Source organism: Delphinapterus leucas, chromosome 9 (genome assembly GCF_059928025.1).
Source record: "Delphinapterus leucas isolate spDelLeu-1000000601 "Yukka" chromosome 9, BTC_Dleu_Yukka2, whole genome shotgun sequence".
In the NCBI taxonomy this organism is placed as follows: Eukaryota; Metazoa; Chordata; class Mammalia; order Artiodactyla; family Monodontidae; genus Delphinapterus; species Delphinapterus leucas.
In genome coordinates, this window is record NC_143137.1 from 5,961,780 (window position 1) to 5,978,459 (window position 16,680).

At 50.1% G+C, this 16,680-nt stretch overlaps 1 protein-coding gene across 1 annotated transcript; it reads left to right on the top strand.

Moving 5' to 3' along the window:
- The first annotated feature begins 722 nt into the window (after positions 1 to 722).
- Positions 723 to 16,240, top strand: ABCF2 (ATP binding cassette subfamily F member 2). The gene is made up of 15 exons (XM_022577510.2): positions 723 to 915; positions 1,573 to 1,774; positions 7,279 to 7,491; positions 7,974 to 8,156; positions 8,241 to 8,412; positions 9,464 to 9,559; positions 10,526 to 10,628; positions 12,172 to 12,267; positions 12,435 to 12,554; positions 12,643 to 12,732; positions 13,104 to 13,214; positions 13,847 to 13,909; positions 14,116 to 14,244; positions 14,729 to 14,932; positions 15,616 to 16,240. Exons 2-15 carry the CDS (start codon positions 1,615 to 1,617, stop codon positions 15,751 to 15,753), a joined length of 1,878 nt encoding a protein of 625 aa, XP_022433218.1. The 5' UTR covers positions 723 to 915; positions 1,573 to 1,614; the 3' UTR covers positions 15,754 to 16,240.
- Positions 16,241 to 16,680: the final 440 nt, after the last annotated feature.

Consider the following 16,680-nt stretch of genomic DNA (forward strand, 5'->3'; position numbering starts at 1 on the left):
CCTGGAGAGGTATTTGAGACTACACATTTGGTATTTGCACTGTAGGCTATGAGAAGTCTGTGATGGATTTTAAACAGTGAAAAGTTAACGGGCAAGGAAAAGTAACGGGCAAGATCGCGTTGGTAAATGACGATAAAGCTAAATTCAGAAAAGAAGTCTTGTTTTTTACTTCAGGGCTCTTCCCATCAAACTTACATGGCTTGGATGGAAACCTAACAATTCTGGAGTGGGTAGGCTGAGCAGCCACGGTTCAGGAACAACGTTCCGCACCTTCTAAAGTTTGGTTAACACTGGACCAGCCTCTAAAACCTCAGTTTCATGGAACGAGGACACCTTTCTTTCATGAAGGAATTCTGTTCTTCGCATCATCTTCGTAGTGACGAGCGTCTTCCCGTCCCTCTCACCAGCCGGCTCACGCTTCCTCCTCCTCCCTCCTCTTCGTTCCCCCATTGTTTCGACCCATTCCTTCCTGATGCCTGCCGGGAAGTGTAGTCGCTCGCCCTGCTGTCTGAGCTGGTTGGGCGGCCCTATAAACCCCGTATCTCCGCATAATTCCTCAGCTATTCCCGGGGTAGGGTAGCCTGGGAGGTCCAGCCGCTTATCCGAGGAGCCAGCTGGGATTTGCAGTTTCCAGTTCCCGCAGCAAGCCGCTGGCAGAAGGCTCTTGGACTCCAATCTCCCCAGCCTCGCGCATCCTGATGACGTCGCGCCGGCCCGCGAGGCCCCTGGAATCCGCGGTAGTTCTCGAGGAGGGTCTCAGGCTCGGCAGCCACGGCTGGAGGACGACACTTCCCAGGAGTCTACGCGGCGGCGCGACGAGAGCCGCGCGAGGCCGTGATTGGGTAGTGAGCCGGCCGCACGCGGAGGAGCTCAAGGAGCTGCTCTGTTGCGACAGAGGCCGAGCGGCGAGGCCCAGTGAGTTGGGGGAAGGGGCGCTGGGGGGGAGGGTGCTGGCCGGTGAGGGGGAGGGGGACGAGAAGAGGGAGGAAGGACCGGGCTGGGATGGAGGCGGCTGCGCGGGAGAAGAAGGGGCCAAGGGAGAGACGGTGACAGGCGGGGGCTGGGGAGGTTCGCGGGTTGGCGAGTGAGGAGACCCCGAGGGGACTCACGGGGCGGGGGGGCACGAGGGCTCCCCGGGAAGAAGCTGGACCCGACGGCCAGCTGGTGTGGAGGGGGACGACGGGGAGGAGGCCGGAGGCAAACAGGAGGAGGAAGCCCGGGAAAGTGAGGCGGCCGGCTGGAGCGTGGAGCGCCAAGTTGTGGGGAAACTGGAGACCGGGACGTGTGCCGAGGGGCCGAACCCGGGCCCTAACTGGAGGCCCCGAAAGGAGGAGCATTTCCAGAGTGAGGCAGTCCGTGGGGATTGGTGGACAAAGCCCGAGGGAAGAGCTGTTGAGATTAGAAGAGCGGCCGAGGATCAGAATTGGCTTGAGAGATCCTGACAGAGTTGGGAGCGACTAGTCTGGGACGGAGCTGGGATCAGAGGCTCGCTAGGCAGTTCCTGAGAGGGATGGAGCCAGGCCCAGGCATTCTGCGGAAGTTTAGAACCTGGGGGTGTTTGCCTTCCTTCAGGCTTCCTGAAAGAACAGTAACGTGCCCTTGTGGTTCATCACCATGCCTTCCGACCTGGCCAAGAAGAAGGCAGCCAAAAAGAAGGAAGCTGCCAAAGCACGACAGCGGCCCAGAAAAGGCCATGAAGAAAATGGAGATGCTGTCACAGAGCCACAGGTGGCAGAGGAGAAAAATGAGGAGGCCAATGGCCAAGAGACCACAGGTGAATTGAGGGAGAGGTGGGTCCCTGGGATGGTTGCTCGGACGTAAAGGACGCCCCAGCTGGAGTCACAGTCCGGATGCTGGGGGCGCTGGAGAGTATATCTGGTGCCATGAAACTTTTCATGATGAACCAAACCAGTAGAGTTGGCGCTTGATCAAGGAAGCTGAACACAGAGTTCTCACATACTCAGTGGCAAGCAAGTATGGGAGTGGTTGTGCTGCCTTGCTGCTCTGTCTTCTAGACTTGGAGAAGAAGGTCAGTTCCCTGCCCCTTTCTTAATTTCCATTTCTACACATGAAGGTCAGTGTGCCAGGCTCCTTACCACATAATACCCTTGTCCTCCCAGCGGTAGTGGCTGTACCAACAAGACGGAAACACATGAGTTGTTTTGTGGGTTTTTTCTGGGAGAGAGATGCCTTTCTGTTATGAGCACTTCTCAAGTGTTAGACACTGTGCTGGAAACTGAGGCACTATAAGCGCGCCCTGCTGTCTGATATCTCGCAGTCGAGATGGGGGAACAGGGCAGTGTGTGATAAAGAATATCCCAGGCCCTTGGCAGTCTATCCCAGCCTTCCTCCTTGCCCCCTGAAGACACTCTGAACAGGTCGTCTCCATCGACTATTGTTGTCCCTTGAATAGTCACCACATTTGTCCATTTACACACTGAGGTTCTAATACCACAATTTTTGTACTAGCTACATTTGACATTTCTCTCAGGGCCCAGCTCAGGATGGTAACGTCTTTCCCAACCAAACCTGACCTCAATAATATTGCCATTCACTATACCCCTGTACTATCTATAGTGTTACTTTTTTTTTTTTTTTTTTTGGCCGAGCTGCACGGTATGTAGGATCCTAGTTCCCCAACCAGGGGATGGAACCCACACCCCCTGCGGTGGAAGCGTGGAGTCCCAACCACTGGACCGCCAGGGAAGTCCCAGTATTACCTTTTTATGTTGTGCCTTCTGTTTCTTCGTCTAAATTGCTTGATCTTTGAGTGCAGAGACCATGTCTTGTGTAATATATCTTTTTTGCCTGATCAGCCTTGCAGATAGAGATACTAGGTAAATGTTTGAAGAGGAGAGGAGAATTACTAATGCAGGTTACAACAGACAGATAGGAATTCAGAAAAGGGAGAGTTAAAAATGATTGAGAGCAGAGAGTTGAATGGTAGGAATTGTCTCCAAAATAAGAATTATGAGAGAAAGCTAGTGCAGTAAAGTCAGGCCATGGGGAAGTTTTCTTCCTGGCCAGGGTGGTGGAGGGATGGGAAGTTAAGAATGATAGGAGTGAACGAGCAGGCTGAATTGTGATCTGTAAAGTAGACAGGGTTCCCCCTAGGTCCTCAGGAACAATGGTCAAGCAGTATCTATCATCAGCTCTGTAGGTACTTTCTGGATGAATTGGAAAAATAGAAAACTGAATCCCACTCTGAGACTATTGTCCACTGTTCCCATTACAAATTTCTTCTTCACCTTTCTCCCTAGGAAACCAGAATTTCTCAGGGGGAGCCCAGCTATAGTATCCCTATCTCAGTAATAAGGGAGCTTTGGTTTTCACCCTGCTTCCTCAGGGAGCTACTCTTCTGAAATATGAAATCTGGTTTTCTTTCCAGCTCTCTCAAAACATTTATTACCAGGGACCCAGGGTCATTTCTGCTTTCATAATTAATGGGTCATCTGTTCCCTCTCCCAAGACTGGGTCCTCTCTCTTCTCTGAGTTTGGAATTACTTAATGCTGCAGGTCACTGTTCTCCAGCCTTTACCTGTTACCATTGCCACATGGCCTTCTTTAGGTAGTGAGGTACGGAAAGATTAAGATAAATATCAAAGAAAGCGACTTCTGGCAGACAGTTCAACCTTCTTTAGAAAGTGAGACTCTTCAAGACAGGCACTAGAGTTCAGCTGGTCCCCTTGTTTGGGGAATGAATAGAAAGGGGCTGCTTGTGAAGTCTACCGTATTCTCTCTGATGAAGTTTATTCCAGAATCCCTTCTGCATTTATTCAGTGCTGTTCACTTACTTTTTGAGTCTGTTTTGTGGGATGCTGTAGGCTAGGACAGTGAGGTCTAAGTCTTACTTTTTTTTTTTCTGTGGTTCGCGGGCCTCTCACTGCTGTGGCCTCTCCTGTTGAGGAGCACAGGCTCCGGACGCGCAGGCCCAGCGGCCGTGGGTCACGGGCCCAGCCGCTCCGCGGCATGTGGGATCTTCCCGGACCGGGGCACGAACCCGTGTCCCCGGCATCGGCAGGCGGACTCTCAACCACTGCGCCACCAGGGAAGCCCCATCTAAGTCTTACTTTTAAAGCTCAGGAGATGACTTAGGTCATAGATGCTGTAAAGTGGAAGAATGGTATACAGCAGTGCCTCGGTATCTGCTGGTGATTGGTCCCAGGACCCCTGTGAATACCAAAATCCACAGAAACTCAAGTCCCTTACAGAGAACGGTGTATGTAGTATCTGCATGTAACCTAGCACATCTCTAGATTACTTGTAATACCTGATACATTGTAAATGCTATGAAATAATGGCCAGTGTGTGGCAAATTTTGGAACTTTCTGGAACTCTTTTTTTTAATCCTCAGTTGGTTGAATTTGTGGACGCAGAACTGTGGATGTAGAGGGTTGGCTGTATAGCTTTCCCTTAATTTTGATCTTCTTGCCCGAGCAGATAGAGATATAGACCAAGGACTGGCAAACTTTTTCTGTAAAGATCCAGATAGTAAATATTTGTAGCTTTGTGGTCCATATGGTCTCTGATACAGCTGTTCAACTTCGCCATTGTAGTGGAAAGCAGCCAGTAGACAATATGTAAATGATGGGTGTAGCTATGTCCCAATAAAACTTTATTTACAGAAACAGGCAGTTGGCCAAATCTGGCCAGCCTCTTTTTAAGCCACCCCCCCCCCAGGCTAAGAATGGTTTACGTTTTTTAAGTGGTTACGTTTCAAATGGTAATGTGTATACCTACATAATAGTTTTGATTTTTGCCACTTGGGCTGTAAACCCTAGAATATTTACCATCTGGCCCTTTAAGAAAAAGTTTACGAACTCCTGATCTAGAGCATCAGCTTCTCCCTGTACATCATCTTCTCAACATCTAGAACATAGAACAAGGATTGGCACAAAGCAGGGCTGTGGGAAGCCTGGTAACTCAACTGTGTAGAAAAGAGACTTTTTAAATTCCTCTCATCAGTCAAAACAAAAAATTTGTCCTCCATTTGAAAAGTACAGGCATACCTTGGAGATATTGTGGGTTCAGTTCCAGACCACCATAATAAAGTAAATATCAATATTGTGGTATCAGTAAAGTGAGTCACATGAATTTGGGGGGTTTCCAGTGCATATAAAAGTTATGTTTACGCTATACTGTAGTTTAGTAAGTATGCAATAGCATTATGTCTAAAAAAAACAATGTATGGGGACTTCCCTGGCGGTCCAGTGGTTAAGACTCCGCGCTTCCACTGCAAGGAGCACGGGTTTGATCCCTGGTCGGGGAACTAAGATCCCACATGCTGTACGGCATGGCCAAAAAAATAAAAAACAAAAAACCAAACAAAAAAAAACACTATGGAATTCCCTGGTGGTCCAGTGGTTAGGACTCTGCGCGTTCACTGCTGAGAGCCCAGGTTCAGTCTCTGTTTGTGGAACTAAGATCCTGCAAGCCATGTGGTGCGGCCAAATAAATAAAACTAAACAATGTACGTACCTTAATTTAAAAATACCTTATTGCTAGAAAAATGTTGGCCATCATCTAAGCCTTCAGTGAGTCGTAGTAGTATCAAAGATCACAGATCACTGTAACAGATATAGTAATAATGAAAAAGTTTGAAATCGTGACACAGGATGTGAGCAGATGCTGTTGGAAAAATGGTGCTGATAGACTTGCTTGACGTAGGGTTTCCACAGACCTTCAGTTCGTAAAAATTGGAATATCTGTGAAGCACAGTAAAGCGAAGTGCAATAAAATGAGGTAGGCCTGCATTCATCAAGCAGCTACGTATAACACGCTGTACTGGAAGCTGGGGTAGACATAGAGTGACTGCCAGCTGTCTGGCAGGACAGTCCCTGCCCTCGGTTCTGACTCCTTGCAGGCAGAGCAGGTTCAGCAGCAGGGTGGGTATAGCACCAGCAGTGGTAATCTCCCAACAGGATGGCGTATTCGGAGAGTGACCTAAGACTAACCATCACACTCTTGAAGTTGCTCTCCCCACGCCTGCCTGTCTGAGGACGGCACCGAGCTCTCTTCCCCCTTCTACTCCATCTTTACTCTTGCTAAGGACAAGCACGTGGGCTTTCTCATTTCAGGTGTTCTACTGTAAGGTTACCATGGGAAAACGAGTAAGGGTAACAAAGACTGTAAAATTAGAAGATTGTCACGGTAGCGGATCCTTGTGTAGTTTTTGACTCCTTCCTGAAAAGGTTAATAGATCACCTTACTCTCTTTTGGAAGAAGCTTACCAAGACTCCTTGTACCCCCATTTCTGTCCCACTTGCAATAATACTTTGTGGGCGCTTGTCTTTTATGGAGAGGTAGTATAGTGAGATAGTTAAGGTCATGGCTTTGGGGTCAGACAAAGCCTGGTTCAAACTCTGGGTCTGTCACTTACTAGCCTTTTTGACCTTGGCTATATTATTTAACCTCTTCATCTATAAAAGGAGGTCCTAAGTGTTATCCTATAAGGGTTATGGGGATTAAATTAGATGGGGAATGATAATGTAGTACAGTCCCAGGCACAGAGTAAACTCAACATCTATTAGCCAGTTAACGTTAGCCATATATTAATAGTTCTTCCCAGCCTGAAAATGTAGTCATGCCTGCAAAGCTACAAAGGCAGAACAGCTAGTCTCTTTGCGTCTCTGAAACCCTCCAGACTTGGAACTTCTGGTTTTCCCAGCCTTGGCTCTGCCTGCCATTGATCCCTCTGTGCATTTTCTCATACTGGTCCCTTTGGGGCAGCATAGCGTCTTGGAAGCACCGTCTGGAAGCTCTAGGTCGTGGAGTAGGAGCATTGCACCTCTATAGCATCTGCTTTATTTTGGGCATTGGGACTAATTCTTTAACACACACTCATGGAGGACAGTTTGGAGTTCTAGCCATTCCTACCATGCATTATATCATCTTAGAACAAGGAAAGTTAGAATTAAAAGGACAAGTTACGAAGTAAAAAATGTCCATGGAAGCAGGATACCAGGGCAGATCTGTATGCAGTGTACACCCTGTTTAAAGCTTGTGAAACATCTGAGTCATCTCAACCTGATCTTGAGCCCAGGTCCTTCAGGGCATGCCTTTTTCAGCCTTTGGATCTTTGTATGGTAATATTTGGTAACTTAAGGAAGGGCAAAAGCCACAAATGCCCAGACAGTGGCCTGAACCCTGGACCCTCAGATTAAAAGTCTGATGCTCTACTGACTGGGCCATCCAGATGCTCTAAGACATGCCTTTTTGTGTAAGAGCTCAGTCTGTCTTATAGCCCTCTTCCCAAACTGCTTTTGTTTCTGTCCCCAGAAGTGGATTTGCTGACCAAGGAGCTGGAGGACTTTGAGATGAAGAAAGCTGCTGCTCGAGCTGTCACTGGCGTCCTCGCCTCTCACCCCAACAGTACTGATGCCCACATCATCAACCTCTCCCTCACCTTTCACGGTCAAGAGCTGCTCAGTGACACCAAACTGGAATTAAACTCAGGCCGTCGTTATGGCCTCATTGGCTTAAATGGAATTGGTGAGGCCCTTGGAAAGTGAGGCGGGAGGTATCTCTCCTTGGCTCATATGTCACTCAGCAAGTATTTACTTAGCACAGCTATTACAAAGCAAGGAGTTTATAGTATGGGTGGGAGACCAGGTATGCCCAGGGAAGAGGAGCTAGCAATACAGAGCAGTCATGTGATAAGCACCACGTGAGTAGTTGTAGACAGTAGGTGCCGGAGAAGTGGGTGGGAGGGGCGGGAGTAGCGGTGCGTGAGGCGGCTGTAGATGAACAGACTTCACAGAGGAGGGCTGGGACAAGGACTAGAGGAAAGGTGTCCCGAGGATGCGGGCAGGGATGGGGGAGTCATAGGATTTGAATGAATGAAAGGAAGGAAAGTACGCAAATAATGATGAGGTCGTGGTTTGGGTGGAGTGGAGGGGCTGATGTAGGAGAATGACAGGCAGAACTGTGCTGAGCGTCCACTTCTCTTCCTGTGCTTTGCCTGCCCCTCCCAGGGAAGTCCATGCTGCTGTCTGCTATTGGGAAACGTGAAGTGCCCATCCCTGAGCACATCGACATCTACCATCTGACTCGGGAGATGCCCCCTAGTGACAAGACGCCCCTGCAGTGCGTGATGGAAGTCGACACAGAGCGGGCCATGCTGGAGAGGGAGGCTGAACGGCTGGCTCACGAGGATGGTAGGGCTCCAGACCCAGGGCCCTGGGGGTGGACTTCCTCCCGGGAAAGGCCCAGGAGCCTCACGGGCCGTGCACTGTCCGCAGCGGAGTGTGAGAAGCTCTTAGAGCTCTATGAGCGGCTGGAGGAGCTGGACGCCGACAAGGCGGAGATGAGAGCCTCACGGATCTTGCACGGACTGGGTTTCACACCTGCCATGCAACGCAAGAAGCTAAAAGACTTCAGTGGGGGCTGGAGGATGAGGGTTGCCCTCGCCAGGTGAGTCTCTCCCTCCTCGACCCTCTGTAGCACCCTATCTCTCTCAGCGTTTAGAACAGGGTTCTAAACCAGTGGAACTGTTTAGAACAGGGTTGATGGTCAGTAAGTGCCAAATATTGACAGTGTGGAGGGGCGGGGGTGGTATACCTGAGCTAAGGAGTGAGCTTCCTGACTGAAGTGGTCATTGTTGGACTTCCTGCACAGTGTTTAGGAATCTGGGACCAGCCCTAGGTGAATGGTAGAATAGGTCTGTTTCTTTCTTTCCTCTTGACTCCTCTACCACCGTTGTTTGTGCTTCAGTCCTTCTAATTCTTGCTGTTTAAAGATAAAATGTTAGACAGCTGTTAGGATATCTGTCCTTCTTACCCTCTTGTGACCTGGACCCAAAGTGAGTATCTGTAGATCATCATTCCCCCACCAAACCCCCAGAAAGTCCCCAGTTAAAGAGGTGGTTGCTTACCCCACCAGTCTCTGCCAAGTGCATTGGTGAGGCTTGATACACTGCTTTAGCAAAGCTGCTTGTGTGCCTTAGAACATGAGAGCCGTGGTTTCACGTGCCAGCAAGGATTAGCTGCCTCAGATTCACCTAGGGAGCTTTTAAAACTGCCGATTTCCTAGCCTCTTCTGTCTGTGCTGGAGTCAGAATGCTGGAGATGGATGTCCAGGAATCTTTCTAACAAGCGCTGTGGAGGTGGTGACCGCGTGCGGACCCAGCGCTCTCCCCTTGTTTCTCCTGTCTTGAGATGCCACCTCAGAAAAGAACATTCTTTGGCCTCCTTGCTGGAGTCTGGCAACCCCACCAGTTCAGTTTAACCTGAATACTTTGTAGTTCAGCATCTTCCCTCTGCTTTTCAGCTGTTTCCTGCCCTTTAACCCCCACTCTTCATCTCTGGTTTCTCCTAGTTCTCACCTTTCCCCTGAGGTCTAGAGCCTAGAGTTGATTTCAGGACTCTGTGCAGGCCTGACCAGAACTGCAGGTAGCAGGCAGGCTGTCCCCTCCTGCGTAGCACCCATCACACTGAAGTGGCTCTGTCTCCTTCCTGTTCTTCAGAGCCCTCTTCATCCGGCCCTTCATGCTACTCCTGGACGAGCCCACCAACCACCTGGACCTCGACGCTTGTGTGTGGTTGGAAGAAGAGCTAAAGACGTAAGGGGGCGGGGCTGGGGTGGAAGTGGGCGGGTCCTGGAGGGGGAGTTGAGCAGAGTCCCAGGGAGATGGATGTCCAGGACCCACAGTGATATTAGAGCAGTGAGAAGTGGACTGAAGTGGGGCCAGAGTGAAGGCCAGATTGAGAAGGTGGTAAGCATCTTTAGGGCAGGCCTTTTTGTTTTTGTTTAGTCTGAAATATGTGGATTGGTTTGTTTGTTTTACTTTTTTTGGTTTTTCCCATTATTTAAAATACAATGTTTTTATTAAAGACAATATTTTTTCTTAACTGTATTTATATATATCATATAAACGGGGATTCCCATCTAAGGTCATGATGCAGTGACAAAGAGAAAAATAGCCCATATAGCAGTGGTCCTATGGCTGGAGAGCCAGATAACCTGGAATACTGCCCCAGTTCTGGAATAAGGCTTTCCATGGTCTCTGCAGTGACTTGGCACCTTCTCTAAAAGCCGAGCTGGTGATTTTTACTGTGCCTATTCCAGTTCTTCCCACCCATGGTTTTAGATGTGTTTATGGGTGTCTGTGTGCGTACACTTTTGATTTTACCATCACTGTTACTGCCATCTCCACTCCATTCTTTTGAAAATTAGAACAGGCTGCTCTCGCCTTCTGAGATGGCCCACACTCTTGTCTGTGGAGTGTGTTTATCTCTAAATAAATCCACTCCTTACCTATCAAGAAAAAAGAAAAGGAAAATTAGAACAAAAGTTTGAGGAAACTCAGACTGTCTCACCATACTTTGGAAGGCATCAGTGTTCTTACGGGTTGATCGTGCACTGGTGGCTTAGGTGCTAAGAACTGGGAATTGGAGAATAAATCTAAAGGATGCCTAGGCATAAGGATGGGAGAGGATGAAGGTTTTCTGGGCCTGACATTCAGCCCACCTGTTGTGAACCATCTACCGTTCTGAGCGCCCCCCTGACTGGTTCTCTGGCTTTGCAGTTTTAAGCGCATCTTGGTCCTCGTCTCCCACTCCCAGGACTTTCTGAATGGCGTCTGTACCAACATCATTCACATGCACAACAAGAAACTGAAGTATTACACGGTGAGTGGCCCCAGCTTCTCCACAGCAGCCTCCGTGCTGACCAGTTCCCTGAAGTTCTCCTTTAAAACAAAACAGACTTAGCAGTCCTTTTCTACCTGTTGCTATAAAAAGATGTGGACAGGGAGTTCTGCACCCAAAGTAATTGCTTTCAGGCCATAGGCCACGGATTGGCAGCGTGTGCATATGGTGTATGTCTGCCTTATGCAAAGAGGTTGACTTTTCTTGGCGCCCAGGCAGGCCTTGCTGCTCTCTGCCTTCTGCAGTGGCAGCCAGCACAGTACCCCTCCTTCTCTCCTTCCATGAAGAAGGGGAGCCAGGATCTCAACAGCCCACTTTTCTGCCTTGCCTTTACACTTTTTCTGTTTCAGAAAACATCAAAAAATGAAAACCAGAAGTTCTCTTTATTCATGGTTGTACTCACCATGGGAGTATTAATAGTTTTCTTACATAGTCTTTCAGAAATTTCACATGTACTTGCAAGTAGCATTTGTAGAAAATTTCACGTATACTTATCACAGTTGTAATCTTAATCGTTCTCTTCTGTAGGTTGCATTTAAATTTTAATTTGTCTTGGACTGCTTTCCGTATGAGTATATATAAATCATGCTCATTTTTTCCAGTGACTGCGTAGTATTTCATCGTGTGGCTATCGTGTAAGTCGTTTGTCAGACCCTTTTCGATGGATGTTTAGATTGAGTCTAGTTTTTTGCAGATAGAAACCATGGCAGCCCATAGTGCAGGGTTTGCCAGGTCCTAAATCTGATGGGTCTGATGTCTTCCCACCTGGAGGAAGTTCTTGTAGTCTGCATGGGGGCTTCAGTCTCTAGGGATGGGGAGTAGAAAGAGGTGCTCTTGGAAGGCTGTGAGCCTCTAGATATCTGTTTGACAGTGGTTTTCAGGGCTATTGCCAACGCTGTTGGTGTCTTTATGGCCAACCTGAGGATTTGATCCGGAGCCCTGCTGTGGCTAAGCTAATGAGAGGCACACAATTCAGAAGACCTCAGGTTCTAGATTAGGATATGCTTCTTTAATGCACTTCCTCTTTCCCTACTGCACAATCCTTTTTTTTTATTTTTTTAAAGTTATTTATTTATTTTTGGCTGCATTGGGTCTCCGTTGCTACGCGCGGGCTTTCTCTAGTTGGAGTGAGCAGGGGCCGCTCTTCGTTGCGGTGCGCGGACTTCTCATTGCGGAGGCTTCTCTTGTTGCAGAGCACGGGCTCTAGGCGCGTGAGCTTCAGTAGTTGTGGCACGTGGGCTTCAGTAGTTGTGGCTCGTGGGCTCTAGAGCGCAGGCTCAGTAGTTGTGGCGCACAGGCTTAGTTGCTCCGCGACATGTGGGATTTTCCCGGAACAAGGCTCGAACCCGTGTTCCCTGCATTAGCAGGCGGATTCTTAACCACTGCGCCAGCAGAGAAGTCCCCTTACTGCACAGTCTTACAACCAGGGCCAAATGAGATGCCATCTCACATCCCCCTGAACCCTGAGTGAGAACCCAGGACCGAGGCTAAAGCTGCCCGTCTCGCCTGGTGCACTTTCCTGCAGGGTAATTATGATCAGTATGTGAAGACACGGCTGGAGCTGGAAGAGAATCAGATGAAGAGGTTTCACTGGGAACAGGATCAGATTGCACACATGAAGGTAGGGCGATCGTAGAGCCGAGTTCGCATTCTCCGGGCCAGTTGGGTGAAGGTGTGTGGGGATTGGGGGCTGCTAGAGAAGACGTTGTCAGCAGTTTTTACCTTGCAGTTAAGATGAGTTGTTTGGTGCCTGCCCCTACTCCTGGCCCCCTCTCTGGTCTCTTTCAGAACTACATCGCTAGGTTTGGTCATGGCAGTGCCAAGCTGGCCCGGCAGGCCCAGAGCAAGGAGAAGACACTACAGAAAATGATGGCATCAGGACTGACAGAGAGGGTCGTGAGTGACAAGGTAGGTTCTGACTGGGTGGAATTAGGCGGCCTAAAGTGAGGTGGATAAGAAAGGACCTGACTTGATAAATGCCCTCTCTTTTTCCTAGACACTGTCATTTTATTTCCCACCATGTGGCAAGATCCCTCCCCCCGTTATTATGGTGCAAAATGTCAGCTTCAAGTATACAAAAGATGGGGTGAGTACTTAGGTGTAGTTGGGAAGCTGGGGTGCATTTTCCAAGGTAAGTGTCAGCTGCTGAGAAGAGTCTCCTGTTCTTTGCTGAGCACGCCTGCTAACCCATGCGGTGCTGGGGAATTTTCAGGTGTGGCAGCCTGGGGCGCCTAATTGAGGGACTTAGAGTAGAAGCCCCCCCGCAAGTACTTGGAGGGAATACTGCTCAGCTGGGTTGGTGGGTGGAGGCAGTGGGTTGGGGTCTGCCGTGAGAGCTGCCGCCCTCCTCACTCCCACCTCCTCCAGCGGTGACTGGGGACTCAGCGGGGTGAGTCTGCCAGTCAGACTGATCAGCACCCTAGCCCCGTATCCCTTTCTCTCTCACACCCACCTCAGCCTTGCATCTACAACAATCTAGAATTTGGTATCGATCTCGACACACGAGTGGCTCTGGTGGGGCCCAATGGAGCAGGGAAGTCAACTCTTCTGAAGCTGCTAACTGGAGAGGTATGGTGCCACGCAGGGGCGTGGGACTTCCAGGATTGGATGCTGGTGCGTCTGCGGGAGAGGGAGGGGAGGCAGGGGCCACTGCTCTTAGAGGGCCTGAGCGAGCCGTCCTCTGGGGCGTGTGGTCTCACTGGGTAGTGCTGAAGTTTGGGGCAGTTTTCTCAGAGAAACCTGAGGGGGGGAGTCTGTGTGTGTGAGAGCATGGGTGAGAGGGAGAACACATGCATGCTCTCAGCATCTTTCTGTGGTTTCATTCAGAGCAGTTAGAACACAGAAACGCCTGTGCGTTGAGAAGTACGCTCTTGCTGTAGAAAATGTATGTCGGACCTGTACCCGAGCCCCTTGTTACACAGTCGGTGTGCCGTACAGTAATCCAGTGGCTACTCAGTAGATGGTGTGGCGTGTGTCTGTGCCTCCCTTGAAAGCACCTGTTTCAGTACCTTCCTAGGTATTTTTGGAGTGGCCAGAATAGCGGTTCGTGAGGTGGTGGCGTAGATTCAGTTCAGGAAGTTGTATGAGTCTCATTCAGTGCGAACATGTGTTTGTTCCCCTCTGCCTATGTCTGCTTCTGACCGGGGTTCCTTTTATGTGTGCTTATCTTTCCACTTTCTACTCTTTTTTTTTTTTTTTAGCTACTTCCCACAGACGGAATGATCCGAAAACACTCTCATGTCAAGATAGGGCGTTACCATCAGGTATAGTCCTGGTGGGGAGTGGGGAGCGGGGAGTTACCCAGGGTGTGGGAATGGGGCTGCATGTGACCACGTCAGCTCCTAGTAGCCTCTGGAGTCTTGAACAGGTCCCTAGGTAGAGGTAGAGAGGTACTCAGCAGGAAACCCAGCAGGCTTCCTTTGGAAGTGGGACACCAGCCACATCTGGGTGGGTCCCTTTTTTCCTGTAGCATTTACAAGAGCAGCTGGACTTAGACCTCTCGCCTTTGGAGTACATGATGAAATGCTACCCAGAGATCAAGGAGAAGGAAGAAATGAGGAAGATCATTGGGCGATATGGTCTCACCGGGAAACAGCAGGTCAGTGGAGGGGGTGTGGGAAGAGCCCCAGGTAACTGGGAGGCTATGGCCGGATGGTCCGCCTTTCCTCTGCTCTGGGTTATTATGCATTGGAGCACTTAGGTCTCGGGGGAGGGGCGAGGATAGCGTGCCAGTCTCTGACGTGCCCTTGCCCCCCTGACTAGCAGGTTGAGCCATAGTGCTTAAAGGCAAGGGAAACTGAAACCTAGCACACAGGTTCCTGGATTCAGATCCCAACTGTGGGTCCCCTGGATTGCTCCACTTTATTAAGATTCTGTGTCAAGACAGGGCTTCAGGCTTCCAGACGTATCCCTTTTGGGTCTTGAGAGACAGGCAGCTATGCCACCGTCTTGCTGTGTGACCTTGGGTCTTCCTGAGCTCCGCTTTCCGTGAAACGGTGACGACAGAGGAGCCTTGGGGAGAGGTGAGTTGCGATGTGTGGTGAGGGCGACACCAGCTTTTATAACTGGCCGGTTGCACGCAGGTGAGCCCGATCCGGAACCTGTCTGATGGGCAGAAGTGCCGAGTGTGTCTGGCCTGGCTGGCGTGGCAGAACCCTCACATGCTCTTCTTGGACGAGCCCACCAACCACCTGGATATCGAGACCATCGACGCCCTGGCAGACGCCATCAATGACTTTGAGGGTGGTATGATGCTGGTCAGCCATGATTTCAGACTCATTCAGCAGGTGAGGCTCCTGGCTGGGTGGGAGGCATAGCAGAGGGCATCTCAGAGGCAGTTAGGTAGAACACCGTCATGGCACGTGGAGGGCACGTAATTCACGTTGACTGTATTTGGAAAGTGGGCTCAGGACATAGACAGGGTGGACAGGGCCAGATCTTATGGTTCTTTGGGAAACTTAGAAAGCCTTAGTGGAAATACTTGAATTCTTCAGTAGCTATTTGGGGCTGTTAGCCTACTTGGCATTGTTGGCCAAAATGGGCAAGGGAGTTGGGTAGAGAACAGGGTGCTGCGTCTGTGGTTCCAAGATTCTTCAGCCTAGAAGTAGTATCATACTAGGGAGACTGGATTAGACAGAGGGTTACTGCTAGTCATCAGTGACAAAGCTGCTGGTCGTTTCGCTGAATCTTTCAGGAAGATGGGGTGGAGAAAAGGAAGCTGAGAGTGAAGCGTTCCTGCTAGGGAACTGGAAATAGGGGTGACACGGCAGGTCCTGGCTTGGAAGGCTCCAAAACCTGCTGGTTACGGTGCCCTTGGGTTAGGCCAGACCTAAGTAGCGAAACTGAGCTGGCTGTGGGCCTGCGCGGGGGGTTATGGGGTTTTCTTCCCAGAATCCCCTGGGGACAGTCTCCTGGGCAGGGATGGGAAGGATACTGGTCAGGATTATTAAGTCTAGGATTTGCTTTCTAGGTTGCACAAGAAATCTGGGTCTGTGAGAAGCAGACAATCACTAAGTGGCCTGGAGACATCCTGGCCTACAAGGAGCACCTCAAGTCCAAGCTAGTGGGCGAGGAGCCCCAGCTCACCAGGAGGACCCACAACGTGTGAGCCCTTGCCGGCCGGCCGGCTGGGCCAAGCCCCTGGGGCCACACTCCTGCATTGCTGCAATACTGCTCCCCAGCCCCTCCCCCCACCTGCCTTAGCTGCACTCTGTGATCTTATCTACAGCTGGACAGTACCTGTCCGTCTCCTGTCCTTCCAGTTACTTTTGTCCATGTCTGGACTCGGCTGGCTGTTCCTGCCAGCTCCTTGCTGGTTCTGACCCTGATAGTGATGCAGCCAGAGGCATCTGAGGGTTAACCCAAGGGCCCGTGCCCTGAGTTGGCCTGTGAAAGAGCTTAGGATCCTCGTTTTCTGGGTTTTGGGGATGTTGGAGGAATACCTCCCAGCCCACCACCCCCGTTCCTTTCTGCTTCTGGTTTGGAGCTCTGGACCAGGGCCTTAATCCTGGTCGGTTTTTAAATAATTATTTAATGGTGTAACTTTTAGACCTGTGTGACATCTACAAAGTGTCCAATAAAGAGAGAAGCAGCCATGGTCCCTGTCTTCCTTCATGGGTCTCTAGGCCCTTCTCCCACTCCTTGCTGCAGTGCCAACATTCACTTTCCCTCAGCACGAGCTAGGGCAGGAGTCGGTGGGCTGGATGCAGCCTGAGGACTAGCCCATAGGCACTGGAAGAACTCTCTTCCCTTCTGATCTGAAATTGTGCCTTTTCAGGGACTTCCCTGGAGGTCCAGTGGTTAGGACTCTGCACTTCCACTGCAGGGGGCATGGGTTCGATCCTAGGTTGGGGAACTAAGATCCTGCATGCCGTGCGGTGCGGCCAAAAAAAAAAGAAAGGTGAAATTGTGCCTTTTCTTAGGCTAGTGGTTCACAAACATTAACATGTATCAGAATCACCTGTAAGTCTCGTTCAATCACAGATTGCTGGGCCTTGCCTCAGAGTTTCTGGTTCAGTAGGTCTGGGGTGAGACC

Bases quoted from the DNA above. Each gene is read 5' to 3' on its own strand.
- ABCF2 (XM_022577510.2), top strand. From the start codon at position 1,615: ATGCCTTCCGACCTGGCCAAGAAGAAGGCAGCCAAAAAGAAGGAAGCT. The intron at 13,910-14,115 runs GTATAGTCCTGG...TTTTTCCTGTAG, and splicing joins AGATAGGGCGTTACCATCAG to CATTTACAAGAGCAGCTGGA. The intron at 14,245-14,728 runs GTCAGTGGAGGG...GGTTGCACGCAG, and splicing joins GTCTCACCGGGAAACAGCAG to GTGAGCCCGATCCGGAACCT.